We start from the raw sequence: 24,323 nt of genomic DNA on the forward strand, positions 1-24,323 counted from the left end.
CTTTGGGTGAGTTACAAGGGTTTTGTCACTTTGCCTTCCCAAGGCAGGTGAGTCAGGTTTGCACCTTTTCTTGTTTAGCACCCAAACTACCTGGGGAACCAAAATGCCTGTCTTCTTGAGGAGATGAAGAGTCTTCAAACTCTTTTCTTCCTCTGATACTTAAATTTATCCTACAAATCTCTGTTGCCATGGAAAGCTACTTGGAATGGCTCCCTTGAGCTCTGCTCAACCTTCCTCTTAAAAAATTCCCTTCCCATCTGTCTGTTTGCCCTCCCCAGCTTGTCTCTGGCTGTTGGGTTTCTCTCTTTGGTCCAGTGCTGCTGAAGCAAGTTCACAGAGGTGCTGGTCCAAGATTTCTGGCTCATCAAGGAAAAGCACTTAGTTACAAGCACATGGTAGAAAATTAAATTGGCTTTATATTTCTTTTATTTGCCTAATGTTTTATACTCACCATTTGGTGAAAGGGGGTGGAGGAGGAGGTTGTTTGTTACCTTCATTTTTACTTGTTAAGTGGAGATATATGGAAATGACTTAGTTAATGGTTTTCTGGCTTCTCATCCTCAACACAAGTGAGAAGTGTTTTAGCATTCAGTTGAGACCAAATGTTTTCAGATAAGGAGATGATGTCTTAAGGCATTTTTATTGGTATTCAATGATGCTTATCTTTCTATATAGTGTATGATATTTATGCACACATGCAATACACACTGTAAGTAAACAGCCTATTTGGCTGAATTCAGCTGCTATTAAATCACAAATTGTTACTGATTTTGGATTTAATGCTGAATTCTTGGCCATAGTATTATTTAAATGTTATTGTGGGTAGGTAAGGTTTTGATTCTGTTTACAGGATTAATAAGATTGGATGGTGTTGTTTTTAAAGCTGCTAATGGCAAAAGCTGTAAATTGTCATAACTTCTGTTGGTGTGTGAGCTATAAGTGGTTTGATATTGCAGGATTTTCTTGTGCACCATTTGTACTAGATAAGAGATTCGAGCAGAGAATCATACTTATCCTCAACCACCTCAAATCCTTGTTCTAAGCAACTTTTCCTCTAGGTTGGGGTATACAATACATATGAAAATGACACTGTAAAGTGATATAATTATGCAAAATGTTTAGTGTGTTGCATACCAAATAGCTGGAATGAACATTTGTTCCAGGGAGGAATTATTGCGTAGCATCGATTCTTGAAAGCTTCCATAAGCTGTTCAAACAACTTATACTTTTTGATTGCACAGCAATAGTAATACAAACACATCCAATTTTACTTAGCTAAAATATTACCACTACATATTTTAATTTAGCAGATACCCAAGATGATGTCAGTTTGGATTCTAGCATATTCTGTGGATGGCTCACAGTAATTTGAGTGCTTGCTTAAACTTACGGCCAAGGTAGAGTGAAGTCAATATGGGTGACTGATTCTGAAAAGAAAATTAATTAGGCTGGTGCTGTAAAAAGCTGTTAATCAGACAAAATGTGACCACTGTGCTTTTTAAAGACTAATGATATAATCCTTTGGGGCAGTAAAGTATGTAAGTCTTAACTATTACAATAAAATTTTATTTACTGAAAATCTAAAAAATATGTACTGGCAAGCTTCATTTCTCATTTAAAGAGAAAGATAAAGCACTGTTCTTTCATTTGTTTCTTTTTGGAGTTGCTTGGAAATTTTATAATCCCTCTTTGTGTCAGAGATCCATCTGACTGTACCAAAACCTGGCTATCTGGGATTCATTTTGAAACTGGTTAAACTCCATGTACAGGGTTGATTTCAGGAAGCATAGCCATTGGCAGCAGGATTGTTTTCAAGATTTATAATTAGACCTTGCTGTCTGCTCCAAGAAATAATATAACTAACTGTAACCTAAATGCTTTGCTTTTATATCCATTGAAGTTCCCCAAATTGCTCGTGAATCAAGAGAAGCTCACCATGATGGTCTTATAGGAGCAGATGAGATTCAAAGTAAATGAACTAACTGATTTGATAGATAATTCTCCACAGCCACAGAGTTCAACTCGAGGAAGGTGAGGTATTCCCCATAGCCCAGTGTGTTGTTTGGGTAGTAAAAAGCAGAGTGTCTCAATACTGATATGAAACAAGGGAACATCAGTAAATAAAGCCCCGGCAGAATATGAGAGATAGTGAGGATGGACAGTCTATATACAAAGATTTTTATCTATTTTCCAGAGATCCATCTGCCTTATTTGAGTGTTATCCTTCATACATCCTATATCTTTGTGGTATTTTATTTCAAGGGATGAATTATGTGAGTTAAAAGGAGCTACCAGTACTAGGAGAGGAAAGTTACCTAGACTTTTCCTTTCTTAAAATGTCTGTGTGTGTCCCTGCTGTATTTCCTGAGTCTTGGCCTTTCACTGGGCTAATTTGCAGGCTCGATGATGCTCTCTTAATGCTTTTTATTTCTGATACCTGGTGAACAGCCTTCTATGAGCCTGAAAAATGTTTGGTGGGTTTTTTTTTTTTGTTTCCAAAAATGCACCTAGGCTTTCCTCCTTGCAACAAGTGCATTTTGATTGTTTCGCAGTAAAATCATGGTTTGGGGTTGGGTTGCATCATTTCACTGGTTCTTTTTCTCAGCCAAGGAGGTGACCTGTACAGAACAAGTCACTGTCACTGTGTTCTAAACTTCCTCATGTTGCCATGGAGAGAGCTGGAACAGGACCCCATTTTTTTTTTTTTAATGCTGTCACCAAAACTTTGTTTTGGTGTCTCAAATGTGAATTGTTGGCAGCTGAATGTTCCCACACAGCAGAAAGCCAGTTACTTTCACCAGTATTATTGGAGTAACTGCGCAGCAATTGCTTTCCCTGTCTTTGGAAAGTCATTAATTTTCCTAATTGCTCTCCCATCATTCATAACAACTGCTCGAAGAGGTTTCACTGAAAGGACAGACTCAAGAGCTCTCCATGTGAACTCAGGTGTTCCTTGAGGTGAAAGATGTGCTCCGTGGCTCATTTAAAGTCATTTTCCTATGGAAAATGAGGTCTTCTTGGGCTCTTCAAGAGACTATTTACTTACATCAGTTTAGTGATGACTAATTACATGAATAAAGCAGAAGGACACTGCTTATACAAACCATGAAAAAAATCTGGATTTAAAAAATGGCAAAGCATTTACCTGCAGTCATGGCAAGTGGCATAAAAACAATGATACTCAGCTAAAATCTGTCCTCTTTGCTGCCCAATATATTAGGTGAAACACATTTTTCAATATTTATTTTCTGAGTGAAATACTGACAGGAAGTGAAACTTGCATACAAAACCCATAAAGGTAAAATATTTTAAGATAATGCTGATTACACTGATGTACAGAACCACATGACCCACCACAGGTTAAAGAGTCAAGGATTTATATTCAATAAATATTTGAACATACAAAACAAATATATTTTTTTTGAAAATACTTGTTATTCTCCCGTATGTTCTTTGCAGGCATCAGTACCCTACTCTTATCTTGGGGTTTGTTTTGACCCCAAAAGCTGCACAATAGCTGTTACTTACCCAAATAGCACAGCAGCTCCATGCTACCTTTTTTGTAGACCCACAATTTTGCCCTTCCTCATTGAAATATTCATGGTGTAAAACATTTCTGTACCTGTGGAAACTAAAGTCTATCTAGAAAGGAGACATCTTTTTAATAAACTTTCCATCAAATGACCACCCCAAAAATCCCTGCTGATTCACGTGAATCTTTCCAGGGTTTTATTGCCTGGTCACAGGCTTGTTGGCTCACTTCAGCCTTTGAAAGCATTTTTCACTTGTCCTGGTTCATCAGGAACTCACACTGAGACACCACAATTTCCAGTGTTTGAACAGTCTGTAAAAGAAAACCCAGATGTGTTGAAAACCCAGATGGTGAGTGAGGTCCAGCCCAGGAATGGCTCATGAACTTTGTGCAAGACTAGTAATCTTCCATAATTAGATTATTTCACTGTAATGGCATATTGAGTTACTTTCATTAGACATGACACTCTACTGTTCGAAAATGTAAAGGATCAAACCCAGATGGCTCTGCAACAATCTCTAGAAACTCTATTCTCATTCCTTTGTCTTTGTTTGCTATTCTGGTACAAAAAAAAAAAAAATCGTGACAAACTTCAGCTATTGTAACAGGCCTAGATAAGCCAAATATGTATTACAACACTAAATGGATATATTAAAAAGGAAAAACCCCACAAAACCTGTTACCTAGCAAAATTCTTAGGATGAAGCCATGACCTGAAAATACAGAAGTCTTTGCGAAATGAATTCCTGCAGACTCCCTCTGGAAATGGGAAAGAACATGCTTGATTAAGCCAGTGCTAACCTTTTGAAATCATGTTTCTCTGCTATTTATTCCTTGAAATAATAAAAGGGGACATGTCAGACATTGGAAAGCCATAATGTACTCCCTTGCTTTCTACTGCCCTTTTCTAACTTCAATGTTCCTCTCCTAGAGCAAACTTTTAAAATAAAAAGTAAGGTCTTGGGTTGTCCTTTTAGTTGACCCTTATACATTTTGTGGCTGTGCATTTGCACCAGTTAAATTATGGAGTAAGGAAATTTCCACCCTTTTTCTGGCTCTGGTTTCACCATGTGTGGGGCCAGAGTGGTGACAGGTCCTTGGGAGGCAGGTATTTTTTGTGTTTTGTAAGAATGAGTAAATTATTTCCACCCTCACATGTTGCTGTACTTTGTATGAAAGCACAGAATTTTGTATAATCTCCCCCAAATTGCTCCCATGGTGATAATGGAGGAGTTTTCTCCCTGGGCACCTCAGTGAGCTGTTTGTGTTGGGAATTGCGTGTTCTATCTCTTAATGAATAGAGGCGGAATTTAATAACTTAAGAATTCAAAAATATGCAGGGTGTCTTGGAGTAAAGGTTTTCCTTTCAGCTCTTCCACTTCAGTGCTTGCATTTACTGAAAGTTTGGCATGGGTGTGTGCCCTTCTACAGAGAAAAGCCCTGTGGCTGGGGCCTGGATATTCAAGGTAGAGAAATGCAACTCACTTTGTGTTTACCAGAGGATCAATGCACCACTTCAAGTAATCCAAGAAAAATGGTACCAAGTTAACAACCTGCAAGATGCACTTTTTTACCTACATTTGAGATCAGCACAAATAATTTTGCTCAGTATATTTTTGATGTGATGCTAAATTATTCAGTTGAATTCATGACTAACCTCTGGCTTTCATTTTTCCCAGTCTTTATAAAAATAGTGAATAACTACTATACTGCATTAACTAGGGAACAGCTTGCACTGTGTATGGAGACCTGGTACCATGTGTCTTAAATCTTTATGAGAATGGAATGTCTAATTTACAGTGGTGTAAAATCAGAGAAAAATTATTTTTGCTGATCTCTGTGAAAGAGAGTAAGAATGAAGCAATTAAGAAAACTTTAAAGTCCTACTTATAGTCCTGTCATAATAATCTTGTTGCTAGCTGAATAAACTCATCCTCTGGATTTCTTTTTAAACTCTTTCATATTGGTTTTTGCTTCCTGTCATAATATGGTCTTACCAGTGAAGGGACTGTCCCTCGCTGTGTCTGAGGAGTGGAAAATTGATTTGGTCCTGTGTTGACCCCAGTTTTGTTCTGGTTTAGCGTTTAATTTTCATTTGACAAAAGCTATGCTAGTTTAGATAGTAAATATTTCTTTCCTTAACTGACCAACTCCTGCAGCCTTTTCCCTGGTAGGCACAAAGTACTGCCAGGACTTACCTCAGCTGTTACAGCAGCTGGGAGTGGCCCCTGCTGAGCTCATGGAAAAGCCGGAGCTGGGAAACCAAGATGTCTTGAAAATAGCTGAGGATGAGGTTTCCAGAGAAACATTCCTGTAATTTGCTGGAACTGGGGAAGTGAAACATGCAATTCTGACAACAGTGACAGGTTTATAGACTTGGTACACTAATTAAAAAGCAACTTGCTCTAATATGTTAATCTATAAATGACAGCAGCAGGGAGAGCTGCACTGCTTTGTGCACAAGCGTGGGAACGTTGAAGTGCCCTTCTCCTGCACGACAGAACTTTATGTCACATGCAAAATTCAGGAATAACATTAAGCAAGAAGCAATTGAAGGATTATTTCCTTCTGGTGTGAAACATATGGGGAGATGTTTTGCTGTAAACTGTACGCTCGTGCAAGACAGAAACAAAAAGTTTTCATTTGCTCTTTACCTTCTCTTTTCATCGCTGGTTTTTGTTCCCATGATTGTGGTGGGATCTACCTAAGAAGTTGAGAGAGAAAACTACTTCTTCCTACTAAATTTTTACTCATATCGAGTGTAGCATCTTGGGATTGTCACGCTTTGAGATTTATCTGAGAAATTCCTCTGTAAAAACTTTCTTGCCCTGGATAAAATGTACCACTTCCTTACAACCTCCACCAGTAGTCTCAATAGTTGGGGACATTGAGGAATGGAAAAAAAAATTTTTGGTGTGCATTTAAAGCATCTCTGATATTACATCTGTATTCCTACTTCAGCAATGATTTAGATGGATGTCTCAATACATGAGAAGATGACAGTTAAATGAAAATAACAGAATAATTTTGATTTTTCACAAACATCACTCTAGTTTGCATTTGAATATAGAAAATTGGAACTTACTATTTTGTTACACATATGGAATTTAAGTCTGTATAAAGCAGAGGAATAATAATGCTTTTTGAAAAGAATGTGAAGCTTAAAACCCCCCAAAATGAAAAGCTGTGTAGATGTTTAAGAATTCAATAGTTGAATCTGTTACAGTTTTATTTATTTGCTATTTCTTCACTAAACTTCTCCCTTCCCCCCCCCAGTTTAATGAATATGTCCTTGAATATTCTCCTTATAGTCATTTAAGTATCTGCTGAAGTTCCTAAGGCTACAGTTTGCTTGTAATCTTCCATCTGTTTCAGATGCATTGTAAATACATCAGGTCTTCAGCTCTATAAAAGCATCCAGTGAAGTCAGTGCAGTTACATGGAATTTCTTCAGATGAGAATATCACTTGTGATATTTATGCCTCCATTTTTCCTGAACACAAACTTTGCACTGTATAATTGCAGGCTTTTCCAGCATTTTAATCACAAATTGATCATGATTGCCAAAATCACCATTGATCAGGATTTTGACTAGACTTCACATTCACAATTATAGGAAACAGGTTCTTGTAATATGGGTGTGACCTTTACAAAAATGTCTAATCAAAACTCCTTTCATAAACTGTTTTTCTTACATACTGTTTAGAAAAGGAAAGGATTTATTTTTATTACTTCTCTCTTGTTGTCAGCCTGCTGCAATGGTGACACAGAGCATTGTGCTCAAGACTGTTCTTAATTGCCAGGGAAGATGCCAAGGACTGCTCTAGGTTAAAAATCTGTATTTACTAGTTAGAAAGGTCACACTAGAAAATGTCCACGTGATTGTTTTCTGTCCTCAAATACTTGAGTTGCCTCATTGGAGAAGTTCCTTGTCATGCACAAAGGACCAAGGTGTATGTATTGTTTGAAAGAATTATTCCACTGCAGTAGTAGTCATAAAACATACGTAGAAATGGGGGAGAGTTGAAAGGATATGGATAGAGTCTAATTAATCTACTGTAAACTATTTTACTTTCTACTGTAATTTAGCATAATCAGAAATGGAAACCAAGATAAGAGTTGGAGAAGAAAACTGAAGCGATTGCCTTTGCATTACAATGTTTTTTATGCTCAGTTAGGAAGCTGCAGCAAAGCTGGATTCGTGGCACTGTCTCTAGATATCTACTTTGCTGTGTAATTGTAAATCAGTAATTAAAACATTAAATGCTGACTCTGAGCAGCTGTTCTGTGTGCTGGGTTCCTTTAGCTGTGAATGTCCCCATATGAAAATCTTGTTTGCTTGTTTTTATATATCCAGGTACAGGGTCACCAGGAAATAGCTCCTGGAAGAATTCAGCAATCAAATATTCCTTCTTCAGTTCCTCTCCAAAACATGTTTTATAACGTGTAATTAACCCACAACATCTCAAATCTGTCTCTGGCATTCAGAATCTCATCTTTGTGGTACCAAAGAAGCCATGGCAGATGATTTCATTACCACCAGCAGTGTGTATTTTATACCTTCAGTATCAGTCTTCAGGGTATGACACAAGTTGTAAGACTTTTATTGCTGTCAAGCTATATAAAATCCTGGTGTCAGCTTCTTAACACTTGGAAAGTAATAACACTCCTCATCTTCTATTAAAAAAAGTGCAGACTGTTTTCCTGGAATAGATTTGCAGAGCTTGCAGAGCTGAGTTATCATTCTCACTAATATTTGTATGTTTAACACCACCCTGCCATGAAACCCAAATCAATTAATCTGTTTCTGTTCCCTGCAAGTGTAAAATAGGATAGCAGTTTGTGACCATGATCATAAAACTCTTTAAATTAAAGGCACCGTATGTGTCTTCCATCAGAAGCCTGCATAAGAAATCTTGAATGATTCATATCTTATTTTTAAATCATAAGCTTTTGTTTCACCAGGAGTTCATGCTTTCTGTTTCTGAAAATGATGCAGATAAGTTGCCTCTACTGGTCAAGAATAAATACTGAAGTAAAATAAAAAGGAAGAGTTATACAGCTTCCCATGTATCGTTTTGGCACTCTAATTATTGTATGTAAACGCAGAATGTAAAATTCAAAAATAAATTTAGATCTTACAGCAACTTAATAAAAATAGACCACTGAAAGTGGTTGGAAATTTAGTGCCAACAAAATTAACTGTGCTGCCTATTTCTGATAATGTTAAAATAAGCAGCACCTGCCCTTATGCTGTATAAAATGTTATTAATTCCGTAAATCATAAGACAAATATTAGAAACCAGTCTGTGCTGGGCAGCATTACAGAGCAGTTAGAGACTCTGGGGCCATTGTTTGAAGTTACTTCCATTTAAGTCCTTTAATGAGGATGCTGACAGATTGCTGGTTGTCCTTGGAGTCCCATCCTGTTAATTCTCCATCAGGTATCAATGGGCCATGTGCTCTGAATGGAGCAGGACCAGTAGTGAACTCAGTCCCTGGGGACAGAAAATCTACTTTGGCATAGTCTGAAAGCTTCCTCTGAGTCTAGTGAACCTTGGAAATGAAGTTCCCTCAGACATTATGTCTGGAAGTACAGAGCTCCTTCAGCATGTATACAGCATGAGCATTGCACTTTATTTCCACTGTAGCTACAAATTGGTGTGAGTTTGTTGGCTTGCATTCCTACATTTACATGAATGTAAAACTTCCTGCTGGAGAGTTGTTCAGCTGTGGGTGGCTGTCCTTAGGAAGTTTCCTCAGTAGCTACTGATCTGAGTTGTTGTCTTCAAGTGATCAAGCACTTGGAAATTTCCTATGTAAATATTGGTTTGTTACTTTTTGGCAAATATTTTAATTAGCTGTAATACCTATGATCAACATTGCTTACTGATGATCGGAAAATGATAAATCACAGCGAGTTACTGGAATGCAATAGAAGTTTGGTAGCTCTGCCAGAACAAAGAAAGCAGAATTAGAGATTCTCTTCCCTTTAGAGTTGTACCACATTACTAATCTTTTGCTGTGTTTGGTATTCTAGGATGTCATGTCCACGTTCTTCCAGTTTGGGGCTTCCATCCAGCAAGAAGCCATTATCATGCTGAAGATCATGCAGGATTACGACTGGCACGTGTTCTCTCTGGTGACCACCACTTTCCCTGGATATCGAGATTTCATCAATGTCATTAAGACCACTGTGGAAAACAGTTTTGTGGGCTGGGACATGCAGAATGTCATCATACTCGATACTGCCTTTGGAGATGCCAAGACCCAAATTCAGCTGAAGAAAATCCATTCGTCCGTCATCCTGCTGTATTGTTCCAAGGACGAAGCTGTCTACATCCTGGATGAGGCTCGGTCCCTGGGCCTTACTGGCTATGATTTCTTTTGGATAGTTCCCAGCCTGGTTAGTGGTAACACAGAAATCACTCCCAAGGAGTTTCCTTCAGGACTCATTTCAGCAGCTTATGATGAGTGGGACTACAGTTTAGAAGCTCGGGTACGGGATGGCCTTGGGGTTATTGCCACTGCTGCATCAGCCATGCTGGAAAAGTACTCCTTCATTCCTGAAGCAAGAACGAGCTGCTATGGACAACTGGAGAAAAATGACCGGCCCTCTCAAACCTTGCACAAGTAAGGATGATTGCTTTGGGTTGTTTTTACCTATGTAGCCTTGGCAGTTTTCTGTTCCACTGCCACTGTATGTTTTTTTGAAGGAGAATATTGTTTTTTGCTAATCCTATTGTGCCCTTTTTAAGCACTGGTTTTCAGATGTTCTGGGAGAATGTGCAAGAGGACTTGCTACACTGGTAGTTGTGCTCCTGGAGATGATGTGTGCTGTGGAGAATAAATACTGCTCTGAATCTAATGCAGAAGATGCCAGGAATTGGTCTTAGAGGGTGTGAAGCTGAGTTAACAAAATTGGATTGTTGTGTACTTTAACGATGAGGTAAAATTGCCACAATGCTCTGGAGGCTGTGCCTGTATCACTTGCATCAGCAGGAACCTGGTAATATTTTAGAAGACAAGCGATGTGCAGTATTAAAGAGCTGTCCCTGGGTATTATAGAAGTATTAGAATAGTTAGGCAGCTTTTATCACATAAGATCTGAAATCTGTCCCCTCTACTTGTAAAGGTATATTTTTTGTCACCTCCAATAGAATAACTGTAAAAATTAATTGGCATTAATCCAGGCTGATAGAGATGTTTCTCTAAACAGTTTCTCAGATGGGAACTGAGAATCAGGATTCTTTTTTTATTATTTTCCTTTTAATTATCCCTTTTAGACATGATACCCTGATTGCTTCTATCCAAAATGTTACACGGTAATATATTTCTTTATCTGGTCTGTGAGAGGAAGTAGGGTATCTTACATATTTTTTAATAGCTCTTGACAATATGGAAGCTACCAAGCAGTATTTATGGCATTTGTTCTGACCAAATAGTGCAGATGAAGTGCTTTCTACAGAAAAGCAGGATAGAATTGGCACAGGAAGGAAGGTTGGTGCTGATTTCAGATACGAGATTTTAGAACAGTTTTAATCTTGAGATGTATTTGCATATTTAGATTAGGAGTTGATTACCACACGATGTCCTGGAACAGTTGTTTTCCATGAAAACAGCATCTTTGCACACAGCATTCTTCAGAAGCTTTTTTAAAAGCCAAATGCTACCAAGTAAATGGATTTTAACATTTCCTTAGCGAGAACTTGCCTTTTGTATGACACTTGCAGTTTTTTTGTGCTCCCTTTTCCCCTTTCCTATTTTTGAGCCTCTGCCTCTAAAACTACAAATTCCCCAGAGATGTTGCAGAAAACCCACAGTTCTTTTCCTGCTGCCCCATTTGGCCCCTGGGAGTGGCTGTGTGGCCCAGCAGGGCTCTGGGGAAGCCCTGGTGTGTCCCTGGTGCCAGGGCAGAGCAGCTGGGAGGCACTGCTGGGAGGACTGTGCTACCTGCACCCAGCGTGGCATCCCCGTGCTGGTTCTTAATGCATGTGCTGACAATGCCAGGGAGCAGTGAAAGCATCCTGTTAACCAAACTCTGTGCCTTACCAGTAGGAGCTGACCTACAAACAAAGGAGTCCACTATTAATAATTGAACTCCAGTTTCTGTGAAAGTTAAGTTCGATTCTGTCATAACTGTTGGGGTTTAAAATACTCTTGGAAGAGGCACAAAAACTTGAACCTGTTTGGAAAAAGGCTCCCACCCTATTGTTTGGCTAATACACTCGTGTAGACTTGAATTAAGTATTCAATACTCAGCATAAGCTGTATTTCTTTCAACAATCTTTATTTTCTCATTAAATCTGCATGAGTACAAGAACAGGGCTCATGAGTGCTAAGGGCAGTGAGATTAGACTTCACCAGGAGATTCTGCAGTGTGCAGTGCATGATGCACCCAGGAATTATTAATAGGAGAAGCTATAGTGCACTGTCACTAAAAAAGTCACTTCCTGATGTGAAAGAAACACTGAGCTATGAAGTAAAAACACATTTTCTGTACTGGAGATTCTTTGAGCTTCTCCAACACCACAAGAACAAGAAGCAGGCTATTTTTAGTTTAGAAATGTCAGAATTATACTAAAATGAATAAACTTTAAATAGTCTTTCTTATGTAATAACTCCCTAAGACTGCTCTTGTCACATATAATCTGCTGGAAAGGTAAGTATATACAAGCATTTACCAGTACTAAGTAATCTCAGGAAGCTGACCAGTCTCTCCCTGCCAAGGTGAATTTCATAAATTCATTGTACTTTCTCATCCTCGGCACTAAATTGTAGCTTTCTACTTCACATGACAAATCAATGCCTGAATCAGGGTTTTATTGTGAAGTGGTATCTTCACAGTTTCAGGTCCCAGACAGTGCAAGTTTGTAATCTAAACTACAAGGTCAATGTAAATGTGTTGTTTTAAGAAACTTACCTGAATAAAGGGTTTTGGAGCATGTTCCGGAAAGGACTAAAGTTATCAGGTTATGGACTTGGGACCTACTGTACTCTGCCCCCATGTCCAGCTGGAAATCAGGACTGGAGAAGTAGGGTTGAACAAGAGGACACTGCTTGCAAGCTCAGAAGCAGAGAACTCAGTGGAAATCAGGGAAGAGGTTGTGTAAGGGGATGCCTGAGCAAAAAAAAAGCTCAAAATAGAGAAAAACCCCAGGATTTTTAGGCTCCATCTATCGTAATGACTGTCTAATTCAGCTTTAAACCCAGTATAGTATTCTGAGGCTATGCCATAATAGCTAATTTGCTTGTAAATGGAAGTTGGTAATGCTTTATGTGCGACTTCCCACATCTAGATAGCAATTTTATCTCCATTTGTGAAGAAATTCTCTGTAAAGAAAGCAAGCCATGAAGTAAAAGCTCCTCCTCCCTCTTTCTCAAATCCTTTGAGTATTAAATTGGTTTGAAGATATATTTGTTTTGAAGCACATAATTTATCTTTCCCTGTCACTGCAGTTCTAAAATGCTTTTACTGGTTTTCTAGACCCAGAAGAAAATCAGGTTTGCTTTAGTTTTTGGAATGATCTGATCAATGTTTGTTTCTGATACACATGGGAAAGCCAGTTTCTCCCTATGAATAAAGGATTTGTAATAAAATACGGGGCTCATTTTCCATGCATTAAAACCACAGATATATATGTATATTTGTATCTGTATTGATTCAGATCATCTTTTCCTATCTGTGTGAGACCCAGATCTCCCAAGGCAGAAAATCACTATTGTGTGAAATACTGGCACAGTAGGATAAATAAAATTAGCACCTCATTAATGCCAAGTCAGTTGAACAACTCTTGTTCTCTCTGAATAAAAGGAAACGTGGGAGCAAACAGCAAAACACAATAACCCTGCCAGTCATCGTGGAGAATGCTGCTGCTTTGTGCATTGAAATGGTGCTGCTTTGTTTACAAGAGTACTCAGGGTGTTTGTAGAAGTCCTGACCCTGGGAGATACATTTCACTGCAACATTTCCAACCACGCCGATCCTTGCAGGGATGGATGAGGATGGTAAAGCTGTTGCCGTTATCCCAAAAAGCCAAAAGGTGTGTCTGTCCATAGGTAGTCAGTGTTTGCCGTGTGGTGCTGCCGTTTAGTGAGATTCTGTTCCGAAATACAGCCAAGCGATAGGCAGGATTTAGAGACCATCCTTCAGCAGTGAAGGTGTAGCTCCAGAAAATATCCTGCCTTTCCCAAGCATGATTTCCTTTATTTGTCATCACTGAACCAGGGAGCAGGAGCAATGGGGAGTCCAAAGAGCCAGGGACAAAAGCTTAGTTGTCCTTGCTGTTGTGGTGCTGTTATCCTTGAGCACAGCACATTCCTCAGAGGGTGAGGGTTTGCTCTGTCCCTAGTCCTGATAGTAATTCATAAGTTCAATATTTTGATTGCAGCTTTTAGCATGACAGATAAATTTGCCTCCTTTGAGCGAAATCTGGGATTAAAGGGACACAATGGTTTGATGAATAATCCAGCAAATCTGTTTAATCTTTTCCTGCATACAGATCAGCAGCCAATTTATAGAGGATTCGTTCATTTAAGTCAGAAGACTCGGGAACAATAGGTATCATCTTCTTTATTGGATGATTGGAGGTGTATAATTATATGTATAATCTCTCTTTGCCCACGAGACCCCAACATGGTGCTGGTTTACTGACAAAGTGATTCAAGAAATAATTGAGAATCTGTATTAGAGTTCTCCCAGGCTAGGTCAGTTTAGGAAGCAGAAAGTACCAAACAGTTACTGGATTAGAACATTACCTTGTTATTGCGATAATTAAAATAATTTAAAACAAGAGAACAAGCATGGCCTCTGGCAGTTGAGCAAAGCCTGCCTTCAGGGCTGAAAGCAGGGCTCAAAAATCAACATATAAATGAACATGCTTGGAGATGGAGCTGCTGCAGGCACCATTCCCTTGCAGGAAGCCAGGCACATATCATGGGAAAGAGTTTGGGATGCTTCTGAGGTGGTGCAGCAAGATGTAATCAAATTAGGGCTTTTTTTGAAATGTTGGTGTTAATAATAGCATTAACTTGCTAAACATTCTGGTGTTTAGTTACACTCGTCTTTGGCACATCCCAGGGAGTTGAGCCCTTTCTAGCTTTGTTCCCTCCCTCTTCGCCTCTTTCAGAAGGGCTCCCCAAGAGTTTTTGTTGTTTATCTGGCAGAACTGGGGCAAGATGACTTTTGCAGACCCAAGTGGCAGTGAATGCTTTAAGGAGGTTCCAGAAGCTGGCACGCCGCTCCTTTTGCATAGTCACTGAGCAGATCACTCCCAAAGTTTTACTCATCCATGCTGGCTCAAGGCCTAGGGAGACACAGCTCCAAAGCAATGTACCCTTGTGGAGGAGCAGGGGCTGGGAAGGGGAGGAGGATGCACAAAGAGCAAGAAGAGACTGCACCACTGCAAAGGATTTGAATTTAGAAAAAGAATCCTACATAACCTAAGATACAGAATTGACTTTAAAAAAGTGCATCACTACCTTGTTTAACAGGGTTCTACTGCAGACCTATTTCTAGATGTACTTCAGACCACGCATTATATATTCTACGTTAAGCATTTTTTGATTTAATTTTACAGGGGAAGTCTGTTTCTTAATGGTAAATAATGTGACTTGGGGTTTGTACTGATAAGTGTCATTCAAATGTCGTGGTTGACTCATAGTAAGGAAGTTCAGCAGTTCAGAGCCTCAACAAGAGAAGAAAAGACGAAATTTGGATACATTCCTGCTTTTTTAGGTATGAGGCTGAGTGAATGCCAAGCCCAGATAGGCTGGCTGTCTAGGTTATTAAAATGGTTGGGCTTACACTATTTGCAGGAAAGAGAAATATCACCAGATAACATGTTGGTTTTGAGGCATTTCATCTGCTTTAAATCTCAGTTTGGAAATTCCTTCTTTGAGAGAGAAGAGGGAGAGTTTCTCTTATGCAACATGTATTTCCCAAAGTCTCTGCTGCTTCTCTTCATTGCCTGCAGTTGTCAGAGATTTGAAACACTGCCCCACAGTGAAGAAGACACTAAATAAAAAATGATAGTCCCTGGTGATGGCACCTGGGGAGTTTATCAAGTTTGATTATCTCATCTGAGGGCAGAAAATGTAGATCTGAACTCATGGCAGAGAGGAGTCCCCTGGTCTTTCTGCACCCTGGCAGCTCTCAGGCCCTGTGGTTTGTTTTACAGGTCTAGGGACTAAGTTGTCTCCTTAGGAGGTAGCTTAGAAGTGACACATTTTCATTAATGCCTCTGCCTTGCCCATTCTATTTTTCCCAGCTGTTGGTGTGTTTGGGTGCTGCATTCTAGGTGAATTTCACACTAATGATAAACCAGCCTGTTATTGCAGTGCTGATTGTGTTCCTGAAACGGACAGGTCCTGGAGGGTCTTGGGGGACACAGGTGGGTGGGAAGGAGGGTGCCCATGCTGAGGACACGAATTTTTGTGAGGATGCTTCTCCCTGGCATCCCGGAGAGAGCATGTGGAGGGTGTGGCTGGCTGGGGACTTCCTGAGCACCATTGCTCGTGAGGCTCCACAGGTGGCATCACAGCTGCTTCTGTGTCATGGGATTGCTCTGCTGTGCTTCCATTCTGTCCTTGTTGGGTTTCTCACATCACCCTGAGAAGTTTTTGAGACCAGGGCTACGGTTGATCTGTGTTTGAAACAAAGTGACCTTAATAATTTACATAATGTTGTGTTTTTTTCCTTAAAATAATACCCCGCACAGAATCCACAAAGTTTTCTTGTTTGTGCTCTCAAGTCCTTGGATCTGTTAGGAGAACACTTGTGTATGTCTATTTTGCATAGACATATATATATGGTAAACCTCAAAAGAAATGCCATAGCCTGCAAACTCGTTTGCTTTGTACAGCATAGAAGTAGAAAACCTCAAAGATTCTGCTCTAGGATTTCAACTGTTTTCACACAGGGTAAGAAATCCTTAATAAACACCTCATGGACAAGGAAGTCCATGTCTCCTGTGAGCAGCTGGCCAAAAAGGTGCCTCTGTGTCAGCAATATTGTATCCAAATGGAGTTCTGAAAACTGAGCTCTCGTCCCTTTGGTAAAGTCTTCACGCATTTGTTAATGGAATTAGTCAATGAAGTTGTGATACTGTAGTTACAGGGTAAGAGAACCCAGCTTTTTCAGTATGTCCTCTCTTTCTGGATAAACTTAGAATTTTGACAGGGATAAATATTGCAGTTTTGGCATTAATCTAAAGCTCTGTGTGAACTACTTGATCTTTCGGAGTCTTATAAAAATAAAGTTGGAAACCTTGGAAAAAGTTCATAACTTGGGTGTTTCAAAGGCTTGCTGTAAATATGACAGCAAAAGTGTTCTGCTGTGGTGTTTCAACACTTTTCAGTTTTGTTGGGGAAGGTGATGAGGAAAAAAGAATTGTATAAATGTTTCAACTGTTTTTAAATACATAGTTAAGATTTGGTTCTTTGCATGATAAAAAACCTGTTTTGGATTCACTGTGAGAATAGCTTAACTTCTGTCAAAAAAAAAAAAAAAAGCCATTTTGATGTATGTATCACCTGGGGAATCTTTCAAATTTCAGTTTGCAGAAGTTAATTAAGACTTCAGCATCATAATACCATCACAAGGCCTTGTGCTATCATGTCTTTGCAAAGGCTGAAGCATTAATGAGGAATGAAAACAGATTAACTACAAATTCAAGGTGTGTTGTTAATTGCCCCTTCAAAGTAACGAGTTCACGTAACTAAACACCTCATTTAGTTAAGAACAGCAATATGCATTTCCAAAGCTACTTCAGAAATACATTTTATCCAATTCAGAAGCCAAAGACCTCTTGCGCAGAATTAACCTTGGATAAATGTAAAACTCTATAAGAATAACATAATATAAATTCTTCACAGCCTTCTTCCTAATCAGGACCAGAAAAGCACTTGGTTATTTTTAGTACGACAAATAGTTTGGGATCGTGGCCAGTAAAAGCAGAGCAGGACTTCTGTCCTTTGCAGAAGAAAAATGACAATTCAAAAGCGAGTGTAGGTTGTAGGCATTGATTTCTGAAGAACATGGGCAGCTGATGAATTTTGTTCAGAAGAATGTGCTTGGGAAAACAAGAATCTCTTTGAAGTTCTTTTTTATTGCTGCAGTGTGAGAATCTGGGGTAGGTCAGAGTGCGTCACTCATGGATACCTTTCTATCTGGATCAGAGAATACAATTTTAAGAGAATTTTTTTCAGATTAGGGACATTAAAAAAAAAAAAACAACTTGCAAAATGTGTTTCTTTACTTAGTGGCTGTTCACATGATTTAAAAATATACACTGAGTTCAATTTTTCACTTTAGAGTTGTGGTTGATATTGGTTTTTTTGGAACATTTGAGCATCACTACTGCATCTTGTGATGGCCCTTGACTAGCTTCCAGGCTAGGACATTTGCATATTAATCCCAAAATATGATGAGTAGTGTTTGAAATCGGGGGTGGTGATCCTACCAAACTCCATTAAAGAAGAGTTCAACTCCAGTCCAATCACCATTTTCTGTGTAGTTAAAAACTGAAGTGAGAACAACAGCCTGATACAGTGCAGGGAGTGTGTTTGGGGTCCAGCTGTTAGGAGGGGACACAATGCTTGGCTTTCAGCTTTAGTGAAGTGAGGTGGTTTCTGCATGGCCCTGTCAGGTGATGTGTTCATTGTGAGGGCTGTTATCTCATGGGTGTGAATTGGGAGAGGGTGCAGAAGTGCCAGTACAAGTACTGCCTGTTTTCACAGGACATCCTTGATTTCCCCTTTTGGTCACTTCCCAGGCATTTCATCCCCTGGGTCGCAGTGGTTTCCAGCACTGAGTGAATGTTGTGCTGGTTCCTTACATGTGTGTGCAAGTAAATCCTATTTGGCAGTTTGCTGCCTCTCAAGGTGCCAAACAAGCCTTTTGTTCCCAAGCAAGATCTTTCGCTGTTGGATGAAAAATGGAATATATGGGAAATTAGTTCAACTGAACAGCAAAGTTCTGTCAAGGGGAAAATTTTCACACTGAAAGTCTGTCATGAACCATGAGTTATGATGGTTGAATTTACAAATTGCTGTCAAACTGGTGCTGAATGATGTTAATATGGCTGTTCAGGGTAGTGCACATTTAATTATTAACCAATGCCAGTATTTTTTCTGGGTCTATATATGTTTATTTAGTGTGCTTCTGCTACTGGTATTTTCAAGCAACTATGTCAATACAAAGCCTTCTCTGAATCTGGAGCTGAGGAATTTTGTCTATGTCACATTCCCCAGGAGATCATGCTACTACTACAGCTAAAAAAGCCAACGAAAACAACTCCTTCAACCCCATACAAACACGTAGGACAGTATGAGTTTCTTGTGGGTAAAACACTACAGGTAATATATGAAGAACAGTAAATTTCTGCCCTTCAGAACACATCTTTCTGTAGGATGGACATCTGCACTTCTGTGTGCATCAGTCTTGGGCTGCATTTCTTTCAATTAAATACACTGAGAATTCAGTGCAATTCAGTGTGAATAACTTCAGACTGCAGACATGGGCTGGGGGCATGTTATCTTCTTCCCAAGATTTTGAATTGCAGTTTTACCTCTTGTGGGATAGCTTTGTCAGGCTTATGCTAACAGTGTGGAGCTTTGATTTTTTTCCAACAAAATTTTGCAAGTTCTCCTTCTCGTACATTTTAATCTGTGTCCCTCTATTTTTTTTCCTATTCAAAATGTTAATTAATTTATACATCTTTTGAAAACCATTGAAATTTAAGCTAAATGCAAAAGAATAAAACATAAATCCTTTTTCTTTTGAAATTACTGATCTGAAATATTTACCAGCACTTTCAATGCTTTCATGTCTGCTTTTGGTATTAGTGGAATTTATCCTTGTGTCACAACACTGTGTGTAGGTACAGTTCTGGGAAGAGCTGGCTGGGCTCTTGGAGGTCGGAACAGGGGAAGACAGACTGCATGCACTTTGCTCTGAGTATTACTCAGTGATGCAGTACTACAGTGCTACATACAGAGGTGATGTAGGTTTGTTTAAAATGCTCGTGAAAAGCTGGTGAGGTTGTGCAAAGTGCCAGAAAGGTTATTCATGGAGGGGAGAGATTATTCATATATAATATGGAAGCTGTTAAAAATGATGTCTGCATTATAATTCATACATAAACAATATTTTGCTTTGTCTTGAGCTATGAGCTGCCTTGAAATGCCTGGACTCCCCATGCTGCAAGCACAGGCTTTCGACAGCACTGGCAGGGTTTGGTGCATGGATTTAATCAGTGGTTCTGGTGACTGAACTTGCTGCTCATTAACTGCTGGACAGCCCATTAATTTTTCAATGAACTTTTCTTCCTTGCCTTCCAGGTTTATGATGAATGTGACTTGGGAAGGTAGAGATTTGTCCTTCACAGCAGATGGTTACCAGGCACACCCGAGGCTGGTGGTGATAGTGCTGAACAACGAGCGGGAATGGGAGAAGGTGAGCGCTGCTCTGGGCGTGGGAGGTGCTGAGGGACGAGGAGAGGGATGAATGTCACACATGTCAGTGATTCTGCTCTAGCAGCTTTGTCACAGCACTGCAGAAAAGATAATTTTACACGATCCTGAGTGTGTCTGATGAGTTTTAACAGGGAAAGCAACAGAGCAGTGAAGAAAAGCCACGTGGATTTCAGATTTCTGTGAAACGTACCCTGCATTTCCAGTTCTTCTTACAATTTAGTAGAATAAAATGGATAACTGAAAAATGTCCAAAAGCTTGATCCTCAGCTACTTGAATTTGGATGAATTGTTATATCTTGAAAATTCCAGTCCTTTTATTTGCTTGATTTTGTATTTTTTGACATATTTTATAGTAAAAGTACAATTTAAAAAAAAACCAAAAAACCTGTGAAGTTCCTGTTGAATTGGGGGATAATCCTGTCAAAAATTCAGAATCTTGACTAGTCCAGGTAGACAAGTAATCTCCACACACTTCTATATAGACTAGAGGGAAAAATGTCTTAACGTCAAGGTTAACCATACATGTAAGTAATAAATGAAAAAGTTTATCACAAGCATCTTTTCTTTAAAACTCCAGTCTCAGCCTGTGATTGTTCTGGCTCTGAGTTTTGCAGGCTGTGCCCTATGTTTTAAAAAATTGTTTTAAGAAACCGTTTGTAATATAAGTCTGTAGGAAAACGTACATCTAGATCATGCACCACTTTTATTTTAAATTCATGAAACATGATTCTGCATTATCTAAATTGCTGCTGAAATTTATGAATTTTTTGTTCTAGTTCTAAAAACCCATTAAATCAACTTAAAACTCCAGTTTATAAGGCTACATGACTGTTCATGATGATGAGTAATAATGACAAAATCTGAATTACTGAAGGACATCTCAGTAAATATGCTAGTCATGCAAAAACAGAGAGTAGTCCTAGATTATGCTGTGTATTTCTTTATGTTCATTTGATGCAAATTTAATTCTCTGGATAAATTTAATCCTCTCCAAATGTGTCAATCTGAATCTTTGGAGGAATCATTTGCTTACTGACTGTTATGAAAATTTCTTACCCTATTTTAAAATTCTTCAACAGTCTGCATATCATAATGTTCTAGAAAAAATGTTATACTGCTTGGGGAATATTGTTGGTATGAAATGCCAAAGGAAGAAAATGCTCAAAGAGGCAGCCAACAATGCTTATGTTAAAATAATTTCATACATTTTGTACCTTTAAACTTCTCTAAAGAGACCCTTCAAAGGACAGGGAGAGATGGGTTTGATGTTTTTGAAAAATGATCTAACAGCAGCAAAGAAATACTGGATATATGAACCAACATTATTTCCAAGAAATAACTTGAGCCTGCTTTAACCTTCAAGTGACTTCTCTGTCAGAGAATGAGGATTTGGGGCAGGTTGCGTGGTGCCTGCCCATGGGTGTTGTACGGCCGCAGTGCCCACCCCTCCTGCAGTGCTGGCTGAGGGGCTCTCTGGAGGCTGATCCTTAGTTTGTCTGTGCAGTTTTCCAGCTGTAAATCCCTTCCTGCTCATTGTCAGGTTTGAGGGGCTTCTAGGAGGAAGAACACAAATGGATGTGTGTGATTGTGTGTGGCCCCTGCTCTGGAGCCCTGCTGGTGGCAGGCCAGGCGAGGTGCATGGGCAGGGCAGCCTGGGCAGCTCTGCTGGCTGCTGCTCCAGCACTGGGCTGTGGGAAGGGGGCCAGGTTTAATTAGGAATTATGTCAGAGGGGAGAAGTGAAAGGCGGCCAAGAACGCTATGTCACCACGAGACTTATTCTTCTGACCACAGGCTGATCCCTGCCTCTGTGGATGAGGACAAGTAGAGTGACTAATCAATTATCCTGGCAAGCTGGACATAGCTCTTGGCTGTCTGGGCACACCCCACATCTTTTCAGCACAGTGTCACTGCACTTCAGCTCCACTGACTTAGAGATTGAGAAGGCCCTTCCCTTCCACATGGTCTATTTGAACAGCTCTCATTGTTATCTCAGTGTTCTCTCCAAGTTGCACGTTTTACCCCATATCTCTTAGGCAATTTCTTTCCTCTTCTTTTCTCCTTGAGCTGTTTTGCTCAATTTTAAAACTGTCAGAGTTACTCATCTGAGATCTAGCATTTGCTGCTCTGAGTTTCCAGACAGGCACGTGCTTCTCCTTTCTCTTACAGTGGAGCAGGGAGTATCACAAAATAGTTTGATTGAAATCTTATTAAATATCCTCAGTCCTATATGGAAAAAAATCAAGTCTTAGTATCTAATTAAATGACTTAACTCATGTGAAAAAATGACAATGCAACAGCCTGTTAATCCTCATAATGTAACTAATGTACATATTACAAGTAGCTACTTTATTATTTATGTAGAAAGAGTAATTGTGGTTTAGGTGAAGATTTTTTTACCTGGTATTCACCTGAAAATTCAAGCTTTATCATGAAAACAATTTTTCTTTGGTTTTAATCTGCTTTTACTAAAAAAATTTCTTCCTTGGTTTCAGAATTTATAAAGCTTGAGGTTACAGAGAAGCCATTAACCATAGCTGGAGAACATATATCTCACCCCTCGGAAAACAGGCTCTTTTTTCTTTACAAGTGACTCAGTATTGAAACTTTGAGGTGATAACTTCACATGTAAATGGGTTATCCCATATCAGATGCTGAAAAAAGCTGTTTGGACGATAATAGTTTGAAGACTGAAAATCACTTTTTGGGCATGTTTCGCAGGCATCCAGCAAGATATTTTGACAGATCCTGAAGCAGCTACTCAAACTTCTGACACCAACATTCATATTCTTGCTGCTGATCTTGACAGGCAAAGGGGGTGCTGTTCTCAGGCAAGAGATTTTTAAGAAGACAAGCTTAATGTGCTTGTTAAGGTGAAACTTGATAAATTTACCAGAGTTAACAGTGTTGCCCAAATATCACCAAAGTGCTGCAGGATCACTTTGCTAGTGCTCAACAACCTTCAGAGGTTCAGCAGCCCCAGGTGCAGCTCCCCTGTTAATGTTACCTCAGAGAGGTGGGACCTGGATGTCTCACCTGGCCCATCAACTTCACTGAGCTGCCAACTTCACACACTGCTAGTCTGGCTTTTTTTTTTTTTTTAATTAATATATTTTTAAATGTGGAAATAACCCAAATCAATCCAATATTAAAATCGTATACTAGAATATGATTAGCACTGGCAAAAGTAGGCAGTTTAATTAGCAGTGCATATCACATATTTTAAGGTGGGGAGGACTGTATTTAAAGATGAGTGTCTAAAGATGAGTTCCAGGGTAAAAACAATTTTTATTGGTGTTCCCAGGTAGATACAGATAAAATTATCATGGTGGTCTGTATTCTGGGTGAATTTGCCTGCTATGTGGCACAATTGCTAATTAAACACCACTGCAAGAACTATTAGTTACATCCAGGTTTATTCTAAATAGAGCCTGTCATCTTTAACTTTCTACTGATGCAGGACTTAATGCAGAACTTGATTTTGCTCTGATTAAATAGCATATGCCAGATTTACAAGTTCTGTGTGGGGTTGTACACATTTGTATCTGAGTAGGAACGAGTGGACAGAGGGTGCATGATTCCTGCCTGGAATAAATGAACCAAGGTCTTCACAGAGAGCTCCATCTGGCTACCAACCTCCACCGTCACATAGCCCAGAAAAGACAGCTTCTGGATCTGACTGTGCAGCTGACTTCACTGGGCAGGAGCTGAGAGACCCAGCGCTTGGGCAGATTTCTGACAGCTTTTTGTCAGAGTACTGTGGGGATATAAAAATCAGTGAGGTGCTCCAGGGTAATTTCTTGTGAAATCTCAATTGATTTGAGCAAGAGTCGTGACAGCTGAGGGATCCTCGTGTCTCGTGGTAGACGTTCCCTAACACTTGTGAGGAAATGCAGATATTTTAACTAGAACACATGAAATTGCCTGAGCTAATCATCTATTTGCTGGGATATCTTCTGTCAGTAGCTCTGTGTTGTAATGTGATATATTCTTTTTGCCCATAGCAGAAGCAGCAGTGTGCTCTTTAACATCTGTTGGGCTGTCATTCCCTGTATTCTGTCCTTGTTGTTTTGTGTATTTAGTCTTCCTGTAAATATGCCTATCCTGACACTTAGTGTCGGCTGAAAATTGCATATTGTTTCTGTATCAGTGAGCTTTTGCCTAGCCTAAAGGCCTTTCCTTTGACCTTTACTGTGCTGAATTGTTTGAGTTGCACCAATTATTATGCAGCATTTCTTAAATCATCCAAGGAGGATGGATCCCACCTCTTTCCTGATGTAAGGGAATCACAACTCCCATGGAAAGCAGAGGTGGCGT

At 39.4% G+C, this 24,323-nt stretch overlaps 1 protein-coding gene across 1 annotated transcript in view; it reads left to right on the forward strand.

The window, feature by feature from the left end:
• Positions 1-24,323, forward strand: part of GRIN2A (glutamate ionotropic receptor NMDA type subunit 2A) — a gene marked incomplete at both ends in the record, with an annotated part of 157,025 nt that overhangs the window by 83,531 nt on the left and 49,171 nt on the right. The window contains 2 exons of the mRNA XM_082292494.1: positions 9,573-10,165; positions 19,874-19,988. Of these exons, the coding sequence (XP_082148620.1) occupies positions 9,573-10,165; positions 19,874-19,988 (708 nt within the window). The remainder of the gene's footprint in view (positions 1-9,572; positions 10,166-19,873; positions 19,989-24,323) is intronic.

This window comes from Coloeus monedula (genome assembly GCF_965178545.1).
Source record: "Coloeus monedula genome assembly, chromosome: 16".
Taxonomy (NCBI): Eukaryota; Metazoa; Chordata; class Aves; order Passeriformes; family Corvidae; genus Coloeus; species Coloeus monedula.